The sequence below is a fragment of the Scyliorhinus torazame genome, chromosome 8 (assembly GCF_047496885.1).
Source record: "Scyliorhinus torazame isolate Kashiwa2021f chromosome 8, sScyTor2.1, whole genome shotgun sequence".
In the NCBI taxonomy this organism is placed as follows: domain Eukaryota; kingdom Metazoa; phylum Chordata; class Chondrichthyes; order Carcharhiniformes; family Scyliorhinidae; genus Scyliorhinus; species Scyliorhinus torazame.
The window spans coordinates 4,424,336-4,448,454 of record NC_092714.1 but is presented as its reverse complement, the minus strand read 5'-3'; the positions used below and the strand labels follow the sequence as shown (position 1 = coordinate 4,448,454).

The following is a 24,119-nucleotide window of genomic DNA, read 5'->3' as shown; positions in this document are numbered from 1 at the left end:
CTAGACTCCCAACGAAGAGCATTGCGCCTGCATCCACCCTGTCTAGTCCTTTAAATATTTTGTAGGTTCCAATCAGATCCCCTCTCATTGTTTGAAACTGTGGAGAACACAGACCCAGTTTGCCCAATCTCTCTCGATGAGACAAGTCCGACCATCCCAGGGACAAGCCTGGTGAACCTTTGCTGCACTCTCTCTTTGGCAGCAATATCATTCCTCAGGTAAGGGGTCCTAAACTATGCTTGGCACTCCATGTGTGATCAAACAAAGGTTTCATACAATTGAAGTAAGACTTTGCTACGCCAGTACTCAAATCCTCTTGCAATAAAGGCCAACATTCCATCAGTCTTCCTAATAACTTGCTGCACCCACATTGCTACCTTCAGTGACTAATGGACAAGAACACCCAGGTCCCTTTGTACATCTACACTTTCTAATTTCCCACCAGGCTATTTCCCCACATTAGGTCCACTTCCTGTATGGGCAAGTTCAGACATACCCTGACTGTCACTACACCAGTCACCCAATCACTCTGCAGGTGAATGTTTACTCGAGGAGCATTTAAGCAAATGCCAGAAATCCCTTTTACCAGCTCTGTGGTGGGTGTTCTATTTTCAGGAAGTATCTCAGCAGCCTTCGCGACAAGCAATGCTTGAAAACAATATCTTTTAAAATGGTTATTTCTCTTCATGAAGCGTGTGATACAATATCCCTTTTTCCAAGAAGATTTAGTAGCTATTCTGTCCTATACCCGTTTAATCCTGGGCTCAGTATCTCCCAGGCTATAAACACAATTCTGATGGCGGTTCCCCAGCTGTTTTCTTTGATGCTCCCAGGCTCACTCGAATCAAGCAGGCCTCCAAATGTTTACTCTCTGGCTTCTTTCTTTTGAAAGTTGGGAATTTCTCTGTATACTTTATTCTTCTCTCCTCTTGTTCCTTTTACCTCCTTATGTGTCCCTTGCTGGTAGGAGCTACTAGATTCAAATGTGTTTTTGTTTAGATGTTTATCAGCCATGATCATTATATCACTGGCTTTTGGAACCGTTTGTTCCTCTTTGGGAGATTTAAGGCTGTATAGCAGACAATTGTTATAAACCTCTTGCATTACTATTTTCTTTAGCCCTTGAAAGGTGTGGTCAATGTTTAGGGCTTGGACACACCTACCCAAGTCTTACTATGCACAATTGCTGAGAGCTTGGACATCCATTAGAGAACTGAAATACCTGAGCCCCATTGAAACCATCGCCTCATTGACAGTTTGGTTCTCTGATCTCCTCTGTCAATTGCACAATGTTTATTTATCCAAAATAAAGAGGTTTCAAGAGCTTGCAGTTTCAGATATTTTTATTGGGCTGTCATAAAAAAGGGATTTATTTCAGAAAGTAAAAAGTTAGCAATGAATGTTTTTTATAAAGATCTATTTTACCCACACTATTGTCACTAACTAGAGTTCATTGATTCTATGCAGTGTCTTTGAATGGGCATGGAAGTGTCCATGGCATCAGGGCATGAGGGTCAGAGAGTGAGTGGGAGGGCATAAGGTGGCATGGATGGAATATGGAGAGACTGTGGGGGGGGGGGGGGGGGTGAAGGGCCATGAGAGATGATTACTGGAAGGCATTAATTATTTTCATTGTAATTTGGATGAAGTACCACAGCACTGTGACAGGCCGTTTAAACAGCCAACCTCCACCCCTGCCAGCATCTGTGGCTGCCTCCACACTCATGAGGGGGAAACAGGAACAGGTTACTGAGTTGGATGATCAGCCATGATCATATTGAATGGTAGAGCAGGCTCGAAGGGCCGAATGGCCTCTTCTGCTCCTATTTTCTATGTTTTTATGTTTGATTCCTCATTCCCGTGCTGTTTTTGAGTGCTTCATGAGTACACCAAATATTTCAAAGATGCACTTTCTGTAAGTGACATCCCATAATGCAATTCTGGATGATTCTCCTTGAGTTACCTGGTCTATTAATAGTGATGGGTGCTGACTGTATAATCTCAATTCAGTGCATGAGTTATGTGTACTCTGCACGCAATCTGGTGACGGTGAGGTGAACATCCCCATCCACTGTAAATATAGTAACTTCGACACTCGAACACAAGCTTCTTTACCATCCCAGTCTTTTGCTCCAGCAATAGACCAATTACATTTTTATGAGATATGTTCAGATAGCATCAAATATTCATTCTGTGAAACATATTGCAAGCCGAATTGGAGTAATTGAGTGCTGTAAATGATCCCGGAAACACAACCCTTTCAAAGCTCTTCCAGCTCGATTGATATCCTGTAGTGGTTTGGCTGGTCTGAAAAGCTTGGGCACCAAATGGGTTGCTTGACTTTGTTGGATTTTCCTTCCACTTCCTCTGGAAAAACGTTCCTGTCTCACAGAGCTCTCGGTGCCAGTTCAATTCCCTCTCCCTCATGTTGAGCAGGAGCTGACTCCTCTTTCGAGGACAGGGCTCTGAGCCTCTCCATTTGCTACCTCTAACAGCTTCCTGTTTAAACCCTGGGGATTGGGAACCTGAATTGGAGCTCCAGTATACAGGGGGTTGAGAGTAGTGAGGTCATGAGTAAGGTTTCAAAGTTGCAGGAGTGTACCAGCAGACAGGAAGGTGGTTTAAAGTGTGTCTTCTTCAATGCCAGGAGCATCCGGAATAAGGTGGATGAACTTGCGGCATGGTTTGATACCTGGGACTTCGATGTTGTGGCCATCTCGGAGACATGGATAGAGCAGGGACAGGAATGGTTGTTTCAGGTGCCGGGGTTTAGATATTTCAGTAAGCTCAGGGAAGGTGGTAAAAGAGGGGGAGGGGTAGCATTGTTAGTCAAGGACAGTATTACAGTGGCAGAAAGGACATTTAATGAGGACTCGTCTACTGAGGTAGTATGGGCTGAAGTTAGAAACAAGAAAGGAGAGGTCACCCTGTTAGGGGTTTTCGATAGGCCTCCGAAAAGTTCTCCGAAAAGAGATGTAGAGGAAAGGATTGCAAAGATGATTCTGGATAGGAGCGAAAGCAACAGGGTAGTTGTTATGGGGGACTTTAACTTTCCAAATATTGACTGGAAATGCTATAGTTCGAGTACTTTAGATGGGTCCGATTTTGTCTAATGTGTGCAGGAGGGTTTCCTGACGCAGTATGTAGATAGGCCAACGAGAGGCGAGGCCATATTGGATTTGGTACTGGGTAATGAACCAGGACAGGTGTTAGATTTGGAGGTAAGTGAGTACTTTGGTGATAGTGACCACAATTCGATTACGTTTACTTTAGTGATGGAAAGGGATAGGTATATACCGCAGGGCAAGGGTTATATCTGGGGGAAAGGCAATTATGATGCGATGAGGCAAGACTTAGGATGCATTGGATGGAGGGGAAAACTGCAGGGGATGGGCACAATGGAAATATGGAGCTTGTTCAAGGAACAGCTACTGCGTGTCTTTGATAAATATGTACCTGTCAGGCAGGGAGGATATGGTCGAGCGAGGGAACCGTGGTTTACTAAAGCAGTTGAAACACTTGTCAAGAGGAAGAAGGAGGCTTATGTAAAGAGGAGACGTGAAGGTTCAGTTCGGGCGTCGAGAGTTACAAGTTAGCTAGGAAGGACCTAAAGAGAGAGCTAAGACGAGTCAGGAGGGGACATGAGAAGTCTTTGGCAGGTAGGATCAAGGATAACCCGAATGCTTTCTATAGATATGTAAGGAATAAAAGAATGACTAGGGTAAGAGTAGGGCCAGTCAAGGACAGCAGTGGGAAGTTGTGCGTGGAGTCCGAGGAGATAGGAGAGGTGCTAAATGAACATTTTTCGTCAATATTCACACAGGAAAAGGACAATGTTGTCGTGGAGAATACTGAGATACAGGCTACTAGACTAGAAGGGCTTGAGGTTCATAAGGAGGAGGTGTTAGCAATTCTGGAAAGTGGGAAAATAGATAAGTCCCCTGGGCCGGATGGGATTTATCCTAGGATTCTCTGGGAAGCTAGGGAGGAGATTGCTGAGCCTTTGGCTTTGATCTTTAAGTCATCTTTGTCTACAGGAATAGTGCCAGAAGACTGGAGGATAGCAAATGTTGTCCCCTTGTTCAAGAAGGGGAGTAGAGACAACCCCTGTAACTATAGACCAGTGAGCCTTACTTCTGTTGTGGGCAAAGTCTTGGAAAGTTTTATAAGAGATAGGATGTATCATCATCTGGAAAGGAATAATTTGATTAGAGATAGTCAACACGGTTTTGTGAAGGGTAGGTCATGCCTCACAAACCTTGGGTGGGATTCTCCGATATCGGCGCGATGTCCGCCGACTGGCACCAAAAACAGCGCGAATCAGTCTGGCATCACGCCGCCCCAAAGGTGCGGAAGTCTCCGCATCTTGAGGGGCCGAGCCCTCACCTTGAGGGGCTAGGCCCGCGCCGGACTGATTTCCGCCCCGCCAGCTGGCGCGGAAATGACTTTGCCGGGCGGCACATGCGCGGGAGCGTCAGCGAACGCTCACGGCATTCCCGTGCATGCGCAGTGGAGGGGGTCTCTTCCACCTCCGCCATGGTGGAGACCATGGTGAAGGCGGAAGGAAAAGAGTGCCCCCACGACACAGGCCCGCCCACGGATCGGTGGGCCCCGATCGTGGGCCAGGCCACCGTGGGGGCCCCCCCGGGGCCAGATCGCCCCGCGCCCCCCCCAGGACCCCGGAGCCCGCCCGCGCCGCCGTGTCCCGCCGTCCCAAAGGTGGTTCAATCCACGCCGGCTGGCGTGGGTTGACAGCAGCGGGGCTTCGGCCAGTCGCCCATCCGGACTGGAGAATCGCCGGGGGAATCCCGCCGACCGGCGCGTCGCGATTCCCGCCCCCGCCGAATCTCCGGTGGCGGAGAATTCGCGACACAGCGGGGGCGGGATTCACGCCGGCCCCCGGCGATTCTCCGACCCAGTGGGGGTTCGGAGAATCGCGCCTCTTATTGAGTTCTTTGAGAAGGTGACCAAACAGGTGGATGAGGGTAAAGCAGTTGATGTGGTGTATATGGATCTCAGTAAAGCGTTTGATAAGGTTCCCCATGGTAGGCTACTGCAGAAAATACGGAGGCATGGGATTCAGGGTGATTTCGCAGTTTGGATCAGAAATTGGCTAGCTGGAAGAAGACAAAGGGTGGTGGTTGATGGGAAATATTCAGACTGGAGTCCAGTTACTCGTGGTGTACCACAAGGATCTGTTTTGGGGCCACTGCTGTTTGTCATTTTTATAAATGACCTGGAGGAGGGCGTAGAAGGATGGGTGAGTAAATTTTCAGATGACACTAAAGTCGGTGGAGTTGTGGACAGTGTGGAAGGATGATACAAGTTACAGAGGGACGTAGATAAGCTGCAGAGCTGGGCTGAGAGGTGGCAAATGGAGTTTAATGCAGAAAAGTGTGAGGTGATTCATTTTGGAAGGAATTACAGGAAGACAGAGTACTAGGCTAATGGTAAGATTCTTGGTAGTATGGATGAGCAGAGAGATCTCGGTGCCCATGTACATAGATCCCTGAAAGTTGCCACCCAGGTTGAGAGGGTTGTTAAGAAGGCGTACGGTGTGTTAGCTTTTATTGGTAGAGGGATTGAGTTTCGGAGCCATGAAGTCATGTTGCAGCTGTACAAAACTCTGGTGCGGCCGCATTTGGAGTATTGCGTGCAGTTCTGGTCGCCACATTATAGGAAGGATGTGGAAGCATTGGAAAGGGTGCAGAGGAGATTTACCAGAATGTTGCCTGGTATGGAGGGAAGATCTTATGAGGAAAGGCTGAGGGACTTGAGGCTGTTTTCGTTAGTGACAAGTAGGTTAAGAGGTGACTTAATTGAGGCATACAAGATGATCAGAGGATTGGATAGGGTGGACAGTGAGAGCCTTTTTCCTTGGATGGTGATGTCTAGCACGAGGGGACATAGCTTTAAATTGAGGGGAGATAGATAGAGGACAGATGCCAGAGGTAGGTTCTTTACTCAGAGAGTAGTAAGGGTGTGGAATGCTCTGCCTGCAACAGTAGTGGACTCGCCAACACTAAGGACATTCAAATGGTCATTGGATAGACTCTGGACGATAAGGGAATAGTGTAGATGGGCTTTAGAGTGGTTTCATAGGTCGGTGCAACATCGAGGGCCGAAGGACCTGTACTGCGCTGTAATGTTCTATGTTCTAAACCCAGACTGTGAGCCTCCAGCAATAACTTTGCAAAGGATCCCATGTCCTCGGTGTGAAAATGTTCCAGAGACTTACACACATGGAAAAATGTGGGTTTGATTAGGAAGAGCCAGCATGGATTTCTAAAGGGGAAATCACGTTCAACCGACTAGTTGGAGTCTTTTGAGGAGGTAGCAGAAAGGGTTGATAAAGGTAATGCTGTTGATGCGATGTACATGGACTTTCAGACGGCATTCGAAACAGTGCCACACAACAGACTTGTGAGACAAGAATAAAAGGGACAGTAACAACATTGGTACAAAACTGGCTGAGTAATAGTAGCAGAGTGTAATGTTTAATCAATATTTTTCAGGCTGGAAGAAGGTTTGTAATGATATTCCCCAGGGATATATATTATGATCCCGAACCAGACCCTAACTGTTGCTAGGATACTGGACAGAAACCCAAATATTTAATTTAATTTATAAGACTGTGAGGAAAGAATACCTCGCTCCAGGAGACGGTTTATTGAAACAAACTTTATTACTCACACTGTATTACTAATTTTAATATAAAGACAGAAAGCTTTCAATTACCAGTTAAACATTGCTTAACAATACAATGAAACAATCCTAACTGCTATCTTTATCTCCATTCAAACAAAACCAATCTCCGGTCACAATCCATTTTTAAATACAGTTAGCAAATTCGGGAATATTTGCTGAAAAGAGATGTCTTGAATAAACCATTTGAGAAAGAGAGATCTTTCAGGAACCAGCTGCAGATTCTTGCCTGAGTGAAATTACAGGTTAACCTGCCAGCCTTTCCAAACACTGCTGTTCTATTCACAGGCAAAATCTTTTAGCTCATATTTGTGAGTGAAGCTGCTAATCTGTTCCAAACTTTACTCTCTCTCCAGGAACCTCACACCTGACTGCCTCAGCCCCGGGCTCCTCACATTAACTCCATCACCTTACTGGGTGGCACGGTAGCACAGTGGTTAGCACTGTTGCTTCACAGCGCCAGGGCCCAGGTTCGATTCCCGGCTTGGCTCACTTTCTGCGGAGTCTGCACGTTCTCTCCGTGTGTGCGTGGGTTTCCTCCGGGTGCTCCGGTTTCCTCCCACAAGTCCCAAAAGATGTGCTGTTGGTGAATTGGACATTCTGAATTCTCCCTCTGTGTACCTGAACAGGAGCCGGAATGTGGAGACTAGGGGTTTTTCACAGTAACTTCATTGCAGTGTTAATGTAAGCCTACTTGTGACAATAATAAAGATTATTATTAGACTAAAACTAAACAACAATGGGCGGGATTCTCTGCCCCGTGACACTGGCAGTGCAGATCGCAATTGGGCGGAGAATTGAGTGTCCGGCAGAAATCGAGGTTTGCGTCAGGCGCCAAACTGACCGCTATGCTCTGGCACCCCCCCGCTGGCGATGGGATCGGGGTTCATGCCCGTGAGCCAGTGGGAGGCTACTAATGCATGCAAATAGTTAATCATAGATTATCATAGAATTTACAGTGCCGAAGGAGGCCATTCGGCCCATCGAGTCTGCACCGGCTCTTGGAAAGAGCTCCCTACCCAAGGTCAACACCTCCACCCTATCCCCATAACCCAGTAACCCCATCCAACACTAAGGGCAATTTTGGACACTAAGGGCAATTTATCATAGCCAATCCACCTAACCTGCACATCTTTGGACTGTGGGAGGAAACCGGAGCACCCGGAGGAAACCCACGCACACACGGGGAGGATGTGCAGACTCCGCACAGACAGTGATCCATTTGCATCCACTTAACCGGTCCGGCACCAGTCTCCAGCCCTCGTGATTCGCTGGTCCTCCGGGCTGGGAGTCACATGGACATGGATCACGACAGTTATCACCAAACATGTACCTGACGTGGTGGTCCCCACGTGGGCATGTAGATAACCTCCCGCACCCTAGAGCAGCCCAGGGAGGAACACTGAAACATTTACAGTTGTAACACTCACCTGGAAGCTGCATGTGTCCATTCCTGGAAGGAGAACAGCTGTGACCTGTGTTTTTACTTCTCAGATCCTTTAGCAGCACCCCATTCATTCATATCTGGGACAGCTTCCACAAAACAGCTGTTAGCCTTGCTTCATTCATCATCTTCACTCTAAGTGCTGTAACCACAATGTTTATAAACAGCAACCACAACATACAGTTCAGTGCATTCCAATCACGCCCCTCACGTGTAAGTATGTGGAATTACTGAGCTGGAAATTGACAGCAGGGGGGGTCCCTTTGTGGAGTCTCTTTAGTTCCAGGGTCCCTGGGTGGGGTCCTTTTAGTTGGGGGAATCGCTTTAGTTCTTGGGTCCCTGTGGGGAGGGAGGTGCTATTTAGGAGGACAGTCTGGGAGGTCTCCCTATTTAGGGTGTCCCGGTGGGGGGCCGGGTCTTGGGGGGAACACAGAAAATCCAGGACTGGAGAGCGGATTTGTGATCTGGACATGGTGAGGGGCTGATTTGCGTGGCAGGAATGAAGGAGATCATCCTCGAGACTTTGCTATTAGAACGCCCACTCAAAATGGTAGCCCGATAGAGGGATTCTCTCAGGAACCCCTCGTATTCAACACCATGCATAAATCTGCACTCCCAGCAGGGGGGAGGAAACGCAGAATTCTGCCCAATGTCTTTGATTATGGACACCTCAGGGAACCTTTTTCATATAAACAAAATTCCAATGGCCACACTTTTACGATGCTTTAATTACAAATTGTAACCAAAACGTCTGCTTGTCTTTCAATCCAGGATTCTTCAAAAACATGACTGCAGTAGTTGCACACACTGAGCCAGGCTTTACTGGTCCAAATACACATAGTCCAATATATCTGAACAGAATGTTGCAGTCAACAGAGCTCGAGGATGGAATACATTGATTGGACAATAATCAGGGAGCTTTACTCTGTATCGAATGTATCAAACCCAGTGCTGTACCTGTCCAGGGAGTGTTTGATGGGGACAGTGTAGAGGGAGCTTTACTCTGTATCTAACCCCGTGCTGTACCTGTCCTGGGAGTGTTTGATGGGGACAGTGTAGAGGGAGCTTTACTCTGTATCTAACCCCGTGCTGTACCTGTCCTGGGAGTGTTTGATGGGGACAGTGTAGAGGGAGCTTTACTCTGTATCTAACCCCGTGCTGTACCTGTCCTGGGAGTGTTTGATGGGGACAGTGTAGAGGGAGCTTTACTCTGTATCTAACCCCGTGCTGTACCTGTCCTGGGAGTGTTTGATGGGGACAGTGTAGAGGGAGCTTTACTCTGTATTTAACCCCATGCTGTACCTGTCCTGGGAGTGTTTGATGGGGACAGTGTAGAGGGAGCTTTACTCTGTATCTAACCCCACGCTGTACCTGTCCTGGGAGTGTTTGATGGGAACAGTGTAGAGGGAGCTTTACTCTGTATCCAACCCCGTGCTGTACCTGTCCAGGGAGTGTTTGATGGGGACAGTGCATGGGAGCTTTACTCTGTATCTAACCCCGTGCTGTACCTGTCCAGGGAGTGTTTGATGGGGACAGTGCATGGGAGCTTTACTCTGTATCTAACCCCGTGCTGTACCTGTCCAGGGAGTGTTTGATGGGGACAGTGTAGAGGGAGCTTTACTCTGTATCTAACCCCGTGCTGTACCTGTCCAGGGAGTGTTTGATGGGGACAGTGCATGGGAGCTTTACTCTGTATCTAACCCCGTGCTGTACCTGTCCAGGGAGTGTTTGATGGGGACAGTGCATGGGAGCTTTACTCTGTATCTAACCCCGTGCTGTACCTGTCCAGGGAGTGTTTGATGGGGACAGTGTAGAGGGAGCTTTACTCTGTATCTAACCCCGTGCTGTACCTGTCTGGGAGTGTTTGATGGGGACAGTGTAGAGGGAGCTTCACTCTGTATCTAACCCCGTGCTGTACCTGTCCTGGGAGTGTTTGATGGGGACAGTGTAGACGGAGCTGTACTCTGTATCGAACCCAGTGCTGTACCTGTCCAGGGAGTGTTTGATGGGGACAGTGTAGAGGGAGCTTTACTCTGTATTTAACCCCATGCTGTACCTGTCCTGGGAGTGTTTGATGGGGACAGTGTAGAGGGAGCTTTACTCTGTATCTAACCCCGTGCTGTACCTGCCCTGGGAGTGTTTGATGGGGACAGTGTAGAGGGAGCTTTACTCTGTATCCAACCCCGTGCTGTACCTGTCCAGGGAGTGTTTGATGGGGACAGTGCATGGGAGCTTTACTCTGTATCTAACCCCGTGCTGTACCTGTCCAGGGAGTGTTTGATGGGGACAGTGCATGGGAGCTTTACTCTGTATCTAACCCCGTGCTGTACCTGTCCAGGGAGTGTTTGATGGGGACAGTGTAGAGGGAGCTTTACTCTGTATCTAACCCCGTGCTGTACCTGTCCAGGGAGTGTTTGATGGGGACAGTGCATGGGAGCTTTACTCTGTATCTAACCCCGTGCTGTACCTGTCCAGGGAGTGTTTGATGGGGACAGTGTAGAGGGAGCTTTACTCTGTATCTAACCCCGTGCTGTACCTGTCCTGGGAGTGTTTGATGGTGACAGTGTAGAGGGAGCTTTACTCTGTATCTAACCCCATGCTGTACCTGTCCTGGGAGTGTTTGATGGGGACAGTGCATGGGAGCTTTACTCTGTATCTAACCCCGTGCTGTACCTGTCCAGGGAGTGTTTGATGGGGACAGTGTAGAGGGAGCTTTACTCTGTATCTAACCCCGTGCTGTACCTGTCCAGGGAGTGTTTGATGGGGACAGTGTAGAGGTAGCTTTACTCAGTATCTAACCCCGTGCTGAACCTGTCCTGGGAGTGTTTGATGGGGACAGTGTAGAGGGAGCTTTACTCTGTATCTAACCCCGTGCTGTACCTGTCCAGGGAGTGTTTGATGGGGACAGTGTAGAGGTAGCTTTACTCTGTACCTAACCCTATACTGTACCTGTCCTGGGAGTGTTTGATGGGGACAGTGCAGAGGGAGCTTTACTCTGTATCTAACCCCGTGCTGTACCTGTCCTGGGAGTGTTTGATGGGGACAGTGTAGAGGGAGCTTTACTCTGTACCTAACTCCGTGCTGTACCTGTGCTGGGAGTGTTTGATGGGGACAGTGTAGAGGGAGCTTTACTCTGTATTTAACCCCTTGCTGTACCTGTCCTGGGAGTGTTTGATGGGGACAGTGTAGAGGGAGCTTTACTCTGTATCTAACCCTGTGCTGTACCTGCCCTGGGAGTGTTTGATGGGGACAGTGTAGAGGGAGCTTTACTCTGTATCTAACCCCGTGCTGTACCTGTCCAGGGAGTGTTTGATGGGGACAGTGTAGAGGGAGCTTTACTCTGTATCTAACCCCGTGCTGTACCTGTCCTGGGAGTGTTTGATGGGGACAGTGCATGGGAGCTTTACTCTGTATCTAACCCCGTGCTGTACCTGTCCAGGGAGTGTTTGATGGGGGCAGTGTAGAGGGAGCTTTACTCTGTACCTAACCCTGTACTGTACCTGTCCTGGGAGCGTTTGATGGGGACAGTGCAGAGGGAGCTTTACTCTGTATCTAACCCCGTGCTGTACCTGTCCTGGGAGTGTTTGATGGGGACAGTGTAGAGGGAGCTTTACTCTGTATCTAACTCCGTGCTGTACCTGTGCTGGGAGTGTTTGATGGGGACAGTGTAGAGGGAGCTTTACTCTGTATCTAACCCCGTGCTGTGTCTATCCTGGGAGTGTTTGATGGGGACAGTGTAGAGGGGGCTTTACTCTGTATCTAACCCCATGCTGTACCTGTCCTGGGTATGTTTGATGGGGACAGTGTAGAGAGAGCTTTACTCTGTATCTAACCCCATGCTGTACCTGTCCTGGGAGTGTTTGATGGGGCAGTGCAGAGGGAGCTTTACTCTGTATCTAACCCCGTGCTGTACCTGTCCTGGGAGTGTCTGATGGGGACAGAGTAGAGGGAGCTTTACTCTGTATCTAACCCCGTGCTGTACCTGTCCTGGGAGTGTCTGATGGGGACAATGTAGAGGGAGCTTTACTCTGTATCTAACCCCGTGCTGTACCTGTCCTGGGAGTGTTTGATGGGGACAGTGTAGAGGGAGCTTTACTCTGTATCTAACCCCGTGCTGTACCTGTCCTGGGAGTGTTTGATGGGGACAGTGTAGAGGGAGCTTTACTCTGTGTCTTCCTGTTATACAGTTGATCTGGACATGCCTGAGGGAGCTTTACTTTCTTGCCTGACTTGTTCTCTAACATATTGGAAAGACTTCACTGCTCGTCACTGACATTTCTTTATCTTGATAAGCACAATGGAATCATTGAATTCCAGGAAAACTACACTGAACAAAACACTGTTCACTGTGTCCATTTTTGATGTTGATTGAGCAGTTTGAGAATGACTGGAACTGTGCCATTAACTATGAGTTGCACGTCTGTATTGATTTGTCATTGTGAGGATGTGAGTGAGCGCCCGTTTTACTGACCTGGCTGTTTGATTTTTCTGTTTGTAGACGTGCCCTCTACAAAGGAGCCTGACTCCAAAGGGAAGACCTTCACAGTGAGCAGCACATTGGGTCTTCAGGTGGATCGCAATGATGACGGTGTGACTGTCAGCTGCACTGTGGACCACGAGTCCCTGAGATCATCGCCTCAAGTGGCCAAGCAAGTTCTCGACATTCAATGTAAGCGGCAAGACCTTTTACCACACTCTCTGTGAGACCAACCCCACAGCTCCGATTTCTCTGATATACTCACATCTCATTTCCCGGGAAATAGAATTGCAAAGCAGGGAAGTGTAGAATCTTGGTGGTATACGGTGTACATTTCTGGACTGCCTGGAATGTAAGCATATTGATGGACTGGAGAAGGTGCAAAATTCATTTGCCGTGATGCTTGTAGAATGGAGGGTTTGTGCCTATCAGAAAGACTCAACAGCCTGGGTTCTTTGCTCTCCAAAAGTGCAGACTGCGTGGGTTACCTGCTTGGGGTATTTATAATTGTGAAGGGGCTTGCTGAGGTAGACAGAGAAAAGGTATTGCTGAAAAAAGAGCCATTCTGTTGAAGCATTCTGTCTGACACTCATCAGGATCAGCAGAAGAATGCCAAATTTCAAAGGAAACAATTTAAACTCCGGGAGAGACAGGTGTTGATTGGTAATTTTCAGACCTGTTCTAATTGGTCAAGGCGTTGCCATGGGGAACTTACCAGGGAATTAATTTTTGTTTAATTCAAAAAGGCACAATGCCTAGAAAGGACCCTTTTACCTGCAGAGGACAGGTCTCTCTGTTTGAATATATGGAGCTTCTGTCAAGTATAAGACAACTGTATTGTGAACCAGACGGATACTCGTAAAGTCCACACACACTGACTCTCACTGGGGTACGGGTCCCACACACACTGACTCTCACTGGGGTACGGGTTCCACACACACTGACTCTCACAGGGGAACGGGTCCCACACACACTGACTCTCACTGGGGTACGAGTTCCACACAGACTGACTCTCACTGGGGAACGGGTCCCACACACACTGACTCTCACTGGGGTACAGTTCCACACACACTGACTCTCACTGGGGTACGGGTCCCACACACACTGACTCTCACTGGGGTACGGGTTCCCACACACACAGACTCTCACTGGGGTACGGGTCCCACACACACTGACTCTCACTGGGGTACGGATCCCACACACTGCGACTCTCACTGGGGTACGGGTTCCCACACACACAGACTCTCACTGGGGTACGGGTCCCACACACACTGACTCTCACTGGGGTACGGGTCCCACACACACTGACTCTCACTGGGCTACGGGTCCCACACACACTGACTCTCACTGGGGCACGGGACCCACACACACTGACTCTCACTGGGGTACGGGTTCCACACACACTGACTCTCACTGGGGTACGGGTCCCACATACACTGACTCTCACTGGGCTACGGGTCCCACACACACTGACTCTCACTGGGGTACGGGTTCCCACACACACAGACTCTCACTGGGGTACGGGTCCCACACACACTGACTCTCACTGGGGTACGGATCCCACACACTGCGACTCTCACTGGGGTACGGGTTCCCACACACACAGACTCTCACTGGGGTACGGGTCCCACACACACTGACTCTCACTGGGGTACGGGTCCCACACACACTGACTCTCACTGGGCTACGGGTCCCACACACACTGACTCTCACTGGGGCACGGGACCCACACACACTGACTCTCACTGGGGTACGGGTTCCACACACACTGACTCTCACTGGGGTACGGGTCCCACACACACTGACTCTCACTGGGCTACGGGTCCCACACACACTGACTCTCACTGGGGCACGGGTTCCACACACACTGACTCTCACTGGGGTACGGGTCCCACACAAACTGACTCTCACTGGGCTACGGGTCCCACACACACTGACTCTCACTGGGGCACGGGTTCCACACACACTGACTCTCACTGGGGTACGGGTCCCACACAAACTGACTCTCACTGGGGTATGGGTCCCAAACACACTGACTCTCACTGGGGTATGGGTCCCACACACACTGACTCTCACTGGGGTACGGGTCCCGCACACACCGACTCTCACTGGGGTACGGGTTCCACACACACTGACTCTCACTGGGGTACGGGTCCCACACACACTGACTCTCACTGGGCTACGGGTCCCACACACACTGACTCTCACTGGGGCACGGGTTCCACACACACTGACTCTCACTGGGGTACGGGTCCCACACAAACTGACTCTCACTGGGGTACGGGTCCCAAACACACTGACTCTCACTGGGGTATGGGTCCCACACACACTGACTCTCACTGGGGTACGGGTTCCACACACACTGACTCTCACTGGGGTACTGGTCCCACACACACTGACTCTCACTGGGGTATGGGTCCCACACACACTGACTCTCACTGGGGTAAGGGTCCCACACACACTGACTCTCACTGGGGTAGGGGTTCCACACACACTGACTCTCACTGGGGTACGGGTCCCACACACACTGACTCTCACTGGGGTCTGGGTCCCACACACACTGACTCTCACTGGGGTACGGGTCCCACACACACTGACTCTCACTGGGGTACGGGTCCCACACACACCGACTCTCACTGTGGTACGGGTCCCACACACACTGACTCCCACTGGGGTACGGGTCCCACACACACTGACTCTCACTGAGGTACGGGTCCCACACACACTGACTCTCACTGGGGTACGGGTCCCACACACACTGACTCTCACTGGGGTACGGGTCCCACACACACCGACTCTCACTGGGGTACGGGTCCCACACACACTGACTCCCACTGGGGTACGGGTCCCACACACATTGACTCTCACTGGGGTACGGGTCCCACACACACTGACTCTCACTGGGGAACGGGTTCCACACACACTGATTCTCACTGGGGTACGGGTTCCACACACACTGACTCTCACTGGGGTACGGGTTCCCACACACACTGACTCTCACTGGGGTACGGGTTCCACACACACTGACTCTCACTGGGGTACGGGTCCCACACACACTGACTCTCACTGGGGTAAGGGTTCCACACACACTGACTCTCACTGGGGTACGGGTTCCACACACACTGACTCTCACTGGGGTACAGGTCCCCCACACACTGACTCTCACTGGGGTACGGGTCCCACACACATTGACTCTCACTGGGGTACGGGTTCCACACACACTGACTCTCACTGGGGTACGGGTCCCACACACACTGACTCTCACTGGGGTACGGGGCCCACACACACTGACTCTCAGTGGGGAATGGGTCCCACACACACTGACTCTCACTGGGGTACGGGTCACACACACACTGACTCTCACTGGGATACGGGTTCCGCACACACTGGCTCTCACTGGGGTACGGGTCCCACACACTGACTCTCACTGGGGTACGGGTCCCACACACACTGACTCTCACTGGGGTACTGGTCCCACACACACTGACTCTCACTGGGGTATGGGTTCCACACACACTGACTCTCACTGGGGTATGGGTTCCTCACACACTGGCTCTCACTGGGGTACTGGTTCCACACACACTGACTCTGACTGGGGTACGGGTTCCACACACACTGACTCTGACTGGCGTACGGGTTCCACACACACTGACTCTCACTGGGGTACGGGTTCCACACACACTGACTCTCACTGGGGTACGGGTTCCACACACACTGACTCTCACTGGGGTACGGGTTCCACACACACTGACTCTCACTGGGGTACGGGTCCCACACACACTGACTCTCACTGGGGTACGGGTCCCACACACACTGACTCTCACTGGGGTACGTGTCCCAAACACACTGACTCTCACTGGGGCACGTGTCCCACACTCACTGACTCTCACTGGGGTACGGGTCCCACACATACTGACTCTCACTGGGGTACGGGTCCCACACACACACCGACTCTCACTGGGGTACGGGTTCCACACACACTGACTCTCACTGGGGTACGGGTTCCACACCACTGACTCTCACTGGGGTACGGGTTCCACACACACTGACTCCCACTTGGCTACGGGTTCCACACACACTGACTCTCACTGGGGTACGGGTCCCACACACACTGACTCTCACTGGGGTACGGGTTCCACACACACTGACTCTCACTGGGGTACGTGTCCCACACACACTGACTCTCACTGGGTTATTGGTCCCACACACACTGACTCTCACTGGGGTACGGGTTCCACACACTGACTCTCACTGGGATACGGGTTCCACACACACTGACTCTCACTGGGGTACGTGTCGCACACACACTGACTCTCACTGGGTTATTGGTCCCACACACACTGACTCTCACTGGGGTACGGGTTCCACACTCTCTGACTCTCACTGGGGTACGGGTCCCACACACACTGACTCTCACTGGGGTACGGGTCCAACACACACACTGCCTCTCACTGGGATACGGGTCCCACACACACTGACTCTCAATGGGGTACGGGTCCCACACACACTGACTCTCACTGGGGTACGGGTCCCACATACACTGACTCTCACTGGGGTACGGGTCCCACATACACTGACTCTCACTGGGGTACGGGTCCCATACACACTGACTTTCACTGGGGTTGACTCTCACTGGGATACGGGTCTCACACACACTGACTCTCACTGGGGTACGGGTCCCACACACACTGACTCTCACTGGGGTACGGGTCCCACACACACTGACTCTCACGGGGTACGGGTTCCACACACACTGACTCTCACTGGAGTACGGGTCCCACACACACTGACTCTCACTGGGGTACGGGTCCCACACACACTGACTCTCACTGGGGTACGGGTCCCACACACACTGACTCTCACTGGGGTACGGGTTCCACACACACTGACTCTCACTGGGGAACGGGTCCCACACACACTGACTCTCACTGGGGTACGAGTTCCACACAGACTGACTCTCACTGGGGAACGGGTCCCACACACACTGACTCTCACTGGGGTACAGTTCCACACACACTGACTCTCACTGGGGTACGGGTCCCACACACACTGACTCTCACTGGGGTACGGGTTCCCACACACACAGACTCTCACTGGGGTACGGGTCCCACACACACTGACTCTCACTGGGGTACGGATCCCACACACTGCGACTCTCACTGGGGTACGGGTTCCCACACACACACAGACTCTCACTGGGGTACGGGTCCCACACACACTGACTCTCACTGGGGTACGGGTCCCACACACACTGACTCTCACTGGGCTACGGGTCCCACACACACTGACTCTCACTGGGGCACGGGACCCACACACACTGACTCTCACTGGGGTACGGGTTCCACACACACTGACTCTCACTGGGGTACGGGTCCCACACACACTGACTCTCACTGGGCTACGGGTCCCACACACACTGACTCTCACTGGGGTACGGGTTCCCACACACACAGACTCTCACTGGGGTACGGGTCCCACACACACTGACTCTCACTGGGGTACGGATCCCACACACTGCGACTCTCACTGGGGTACGGGTTCCCACACACACAGACTCTCACTGGGGTACGGGTCCCACACACACTGACTCTCACTGGGGTACGGGTCCCACACACACTGACTCTCACTGGGCTACGGGTCCCACACACACTGACTCTCACTGGGGCACGGGACCCACACACACTGACTCTCACTGGGGTACGGGTTCCACACACACTGACTCTCACTGGGGTACGGGTCCCACACACACTGACTCTCACTGGGCTACGGGTCCCACACACACTGACTCTCACTGGGGCACGGGTTCCACACACACTGACTCTCACTGGGGTACGGGTCCCACACAAACTGACTCTCACTGGGGTATGGGTCCCAAACACACTGACTCTCACTGGGGTATGGGTCCCACACACACTGACTCTCACTGGGGTACGGGTCCCGCACACACCGACTCTCACTGGGGTACGGGTTCCACACACACTGACTCTCACTGGGGTACGGGTCCCACACACACTGACTCTCACTGGGCTACGGGTCCCACACACACTGACTCTCACTGGGGCACGGGTTCCACACACACTGACTCTCACTGGGGTACGGGTCCCACACAAACTGACTCTCACTGGGGTACGGGTCCCAAACACACTGACTCTCACTGGGGTATGGGTCCCACACACACTGACTCTCACTGGGGTACGGGTTCCACACACACTGACTCTCACTGGGGTACTGGTCCCACACACACTGACTCTCACTGGGGTATGGGTCCCACACACACTGACTCTCACTGGGGTAAGGGTCCCACACACACTGACTCTCACTGGGGTAGGGGTTCCACACACACTGACTCTCACTGGGGTACGGGTCCCACACACACTGACTCTCACTGGGGTCTGGGTCCCACACACACTGACTCTCACTGGGGTACGGGTCCCACACACACTGACTCTCACTGGGGTACGGGTCCCACACACACCGACTCTCACTGTGGTACGGGTCCCACACACACTGACTCCCACTGGGGTACGGGTCCCACACACACTGACTCTCACTGAGGTACGGGTCCCACACACACTGACTCTCACTGGGGTACGGGTTCCACACACACTGACTCTCACTGGGGTACGGGTCCCACACACACTGACTCTCACTGGGGTAAGGGTCCCACACACACTGACTCTCACTGGGGTACGTGTCCCAAACACACTGACTCTCACTGGGGTACGTGTCCCACACTCACTGACTCTCACTGGGGTACGGGTCCCACACATACTGACTCTCACTGGGGTACGGGTCCCACACACACACCGACTCTCACTGGGGTACGGGTTCCACACACACTGACTCTCACTGGGGTACGGGTTCCACACCACTGACTCTCACTGGGGTACGGGTTCCACACACACTGACTCCCACTTGGCTACGGGTTCCACACACACTGACTCTCACTGGGGTACGGGTCCCACACACACTGACTCTCACTGGGGTACGGGTTCCACACACACTGACTCTCACTGGGGTACGTGTCCCACACACACTGACTCTCACTGGGTTATTGGTCCCACACACACTGACTCTCACTGGGGTACGGGTTCCACACACTGACTCTCACTGGGATACGGGTTCCACACACACTGACTCTCACTGGGGTACGTGTCCCACACACACTGACTCTCACTGGGTTATTGGTCCCACACACACTGACTCTCACTGGGGTACGGGTTCCACACTCTCTGACTCTCACTGGGGTACGGGTCCCACACACACTGACTCTCACTGGGGTACGGGTCCAACACACACACTGCCGCTCACTGGGATACGGGTCCCACACACACTGACTCTCAATGGGGTACGGGTCCCACACACACTGACTCTCACTGGGGTACGGGTCCCACATACACTGACTCTCACTGGGGTACGGGTCCCACATACACTGACTCTCACTGGGGTACGGGTCCCATACACACTGACTTTCACTGGGGTTGACTCTCACTGGGATACGGGTCTCACACACACTGACTCTCACTGGGGTACGGGTCCCACACACACTGACTCTCACTGGGGTACGGGTCCCACACACACTGACTCTCACGGGGTACGGGTTCCACACACACTGACTCTCACTGGAGTACGGGTCCCACACACACTGACTCTCACTGGGGTACGGGTCCCACACACACTGACTCTCACTGGGGTACGGGTCCCACACACACTGACTCTCACTGGGGTACGGGTTCCACACACACTGACTCTCACTGGGGAACGGGTCCCACACACACTGACTCTCACTGGGGTACGAGTTCCACACAGACTGACTCTCACTGGGGAACGGGTCCCACACACACTGACTCTCACTGGGGTACAGTTCCACACACACTGACTCTCACTGGGGTACGGGTCCTACACACACTGACTCTCACTGGGGTACGGGTTCCCACACACACAGACTCTCACTGGGGTACGGGTCCCACACACACTGACTCTCACTGGGGTACGGATCCCACACACTGCGACTCTCACTGGGGTACGGGTTCCCACACACACAGACTCTCACTGTAGTACGGGTCCCACACACACTGACTCTCACTGGGGTACGGGTCCCACACACACTGACTCTCACTGGGCTACGGGTCCCACACACACTGACTCTCACTGGGGCACGGGACCCACACACACTGACTCTCACTGGGGTACGGGTTCCAAACACACTGACTCTCACTGGGGTACGGGTCCCACACACACTGACTCTCACTGGGCTACGGGTCCCACACACACTGACTCTCACTGGGGTACGGGTTCCCACACACACAGACTCTCACTGGGGTACGGGTCCCACACACACTGACTCTCACTGGAGTACGGATCCCACACACTGCGACTCTCACTGGGGTACGGGTTCCCACACACACAGACTCTCACTGGGGTACGGGTCCCACACACACTGACTCTCACTGGGGTACGGGTCCCACACACACTGACTCTCACTGGGCTACGGGTCCCACACACACTGACTCTCACTGGGGCACGGGACCCACACACACTGACTCTCACTGGGGTACGGGTTCCACACACACTGACTCTCACTGGGGTACGGGTCCCACACACACTGACTCTCACTGGGCTACGGGTCCCACACACACTGACTCTCACTGGGGCACGGGTTCCACACACACTGACTCTCACTGGGGTACGGGTCCCACACAAACTGACTCTCACTGGGGTATGGGTCCCAAACACACTGACTCTCACTGGGGTATGGGTCCCACACACACTGACTCTCACTGGGGTACGGGTCCCGCACACACCGACTCTCACTGGGGTACGGGTTCCACACACACTGACTCTCACTGGGGTACGGGTCCCACACACACTGACTCTCACTGGGCTACGGGTCCCACACACACTGACTCTCACTGGGGCACGGGTTCCACACACACTGACTCTCACTGGGGTACGGGTCCCACACAAACTGACTCTCACTGGGGTACGGGTCCCAAACACACTGACTCTCACTGGGGTATGGGTCCCACACACACTGACTCTCACTGGGGTACGGGTTCCACACACACTGACTCTCACTGGGGTACTGGTCCCACACACACTGACTCTCACTGGGGTATGGGTCCCACACACACTGACTCTCACTGGGGTAAGGGTCCCACACACACTGACTCTCACTGGGGTAGGGGTTCCACACACACTGACTCTCACTGGGGTACGGGTCCCACACACACTGACTCTCACTGGGGTCTGGGTCCCACACACACAGACTCTCACTGGGGTACGGGTCCCACACACACTGACTCTCACTGGGGTACGGGTCCCACACACACCGACTCTCACTGTGATACGGGTCCCACACACACTGACTCCCACTGGGGTACGGGTCCCACACACACTGACTCTCACTGAGGTACGGGTCCCACACACACTGACTCTCACTGGGGTACGGGTCCCACACACACTGACTCTCACTGGGGTACGGGTCCCACACACACCGACTCTCACTGGGGTACGGGTCCCACACACACTGACTCCCACTGGGGTACGGGTCCCACACACATTGACTCTCACTGGGGTACGGGTCCCACACACACTGACTCTCACTGGGGAACGGGTTCCACACACACTGATTCTCACTGGGGTACGGGTTCCACACACACTGACTCTCACTGGGGTACGGGTCCCACACACACTGACTCTCACTGGGGTACGGATCCCACACACACCGACTCTCACTGGGGTATGGGTTCCAGACACACTGACTCTCACTGGGGTACGGGTCCCACACACACTGACTCTCACTGGGGTACGGGTTCCCACACACACTGACTCTCACTGGGGTATGGGTTCCATACACACTGACTCTCACTGGGGTACAGGTTCCACACACACTGACTCTCACTGGGGTACGGGTTCCACACACACTGACTCTCACTGGGGTACGGGTCCCACACACACTGACTCTCACTGGGGTACGGGTCCCACACACACTGACTCTCACTGGGGTACGGGTCCCACACACACTGACTCTCACTGGGGTACGGGTCCCACACACACTGACTCTCACTGGGGTACGGGTTCCCACACACACTGACTCTCACTGGGGTACGGGTTCCACACACACTGACTCTCACTGTGGTAGGGGTTCCACACACACTGACTCTCACTGGGGTACGGGTTCCCACACACACTGACTCTCACTGGGGTACGGGTTCCACACACACTGACTCTCACTGGGGTACGGGTCCCACACACACTGACTCTCACTGGGGTAAGGGTTCCACACACACTGACTCTCACTGGGGTACGGGTTCCACACACACTGACTCTCACTGGGGTACAGGTCCCCCACACACTGACTCTCACTGGGGTACGGGTCCCACACACATTGACTCTCACTGGGGTACGGGTTCCACACACACTGACTCTCACTGGGGTACGGGTCCCACACACACTGACTCTCACTGGGGTACGGGGCCCACACACACTGACTCTCAGTGGGGAATGGGTCCCACACACACTGACTCTCACTGGGGTACGGGTGACACACACACTGACTCTCACTGGGGTACGGGTTCCGCACACACTGGCTCTCACTGGGGTACGGGTCCCACACACTGACTCTCACTGGGGTACGGGTCCCACACACACTGACTCTCACTGGGGTACTGGTCCCACACACACTGACTCTCACTGGGGTATGGGTTCCACACACACTGACTCTCACTGGGGTATGGGTTCCTCACACACTGGCTCTCACTGGGGTACTGGTTCCACACACACTGACTCTGACTGGGGTACGGGTTCCACACACACTGACTCTGACTGGCGTACGGGTTCCACACACACTGACTCTCACTGGGGTACGGGTTCCACACACACTGACTCTCACTGGGGTACGGGTTCCACACACACTGACTCTCACTGGGGTACGGGTTCCACACACACTGACTCTCACTGGGGTACGGGTCCCACACACACTGACTCTCACTGGGGTACGGGTCCCACACACACTGACTCTCACTGGGGTACGTGTCCCAAACACACTGACTCTCACTGGGGTACGTGTCCCACACTCACTGACTCTCACTGGGGTACGGGTCCCACACATACTGACTCTCACTGGGGTACGGGTCCCACACACACACCGACTCTCACTGGGGTACGGGTTCCACACACACTGACTCTCACTGGGGTACGGGTTCCACACCACTGACTCTCACTGGGGTACGGGTTCCACACACACTGACTCCCACTTGGCTACGGGTTCCACACACACTGACTCTCACTGGGGTACGGGTCCCACACACACTGACTCTCACTGGGGTACGGGTCCCACACACACTGACTCTCACTGGGGTACGGGTTCCACACACTGACTCTCACTGGGATACGGGTTCCACACACACTGACTCTCACTGGGGTACGTGTCCCACACACACTGACTCTCACTGGGTTATTGGTCCCACACACACTGACTCTCACTGGGGT

At 52.8% G+C, this 24,119-nt stretch overlaps 1 protein-coding gene across 2 annotated transcripts in view; it reads left to right on the top strand.

Moving 5' to 3' along the window:
* Window positions 1-24,119, top strand: part of cadm2b (cell adhesion molecule 2b) — a 646,038-nt gene that overhangs the window by 306,467 nt on the left and 315,452 nt on the right. For both annotated transcript variants that reach the window (XM_072513056.1, XM_072513057.1), the window contains exon 5: window positions 12,648-12,818. In XM_072513056.1, the coding sequence (XP_072369157.1) occupies window positions 12,648-12,818 (171 nt within the window). The remainder of the gene's footprint in view (window positions 1-12,647; window positions 12,819-24,119) is intronic.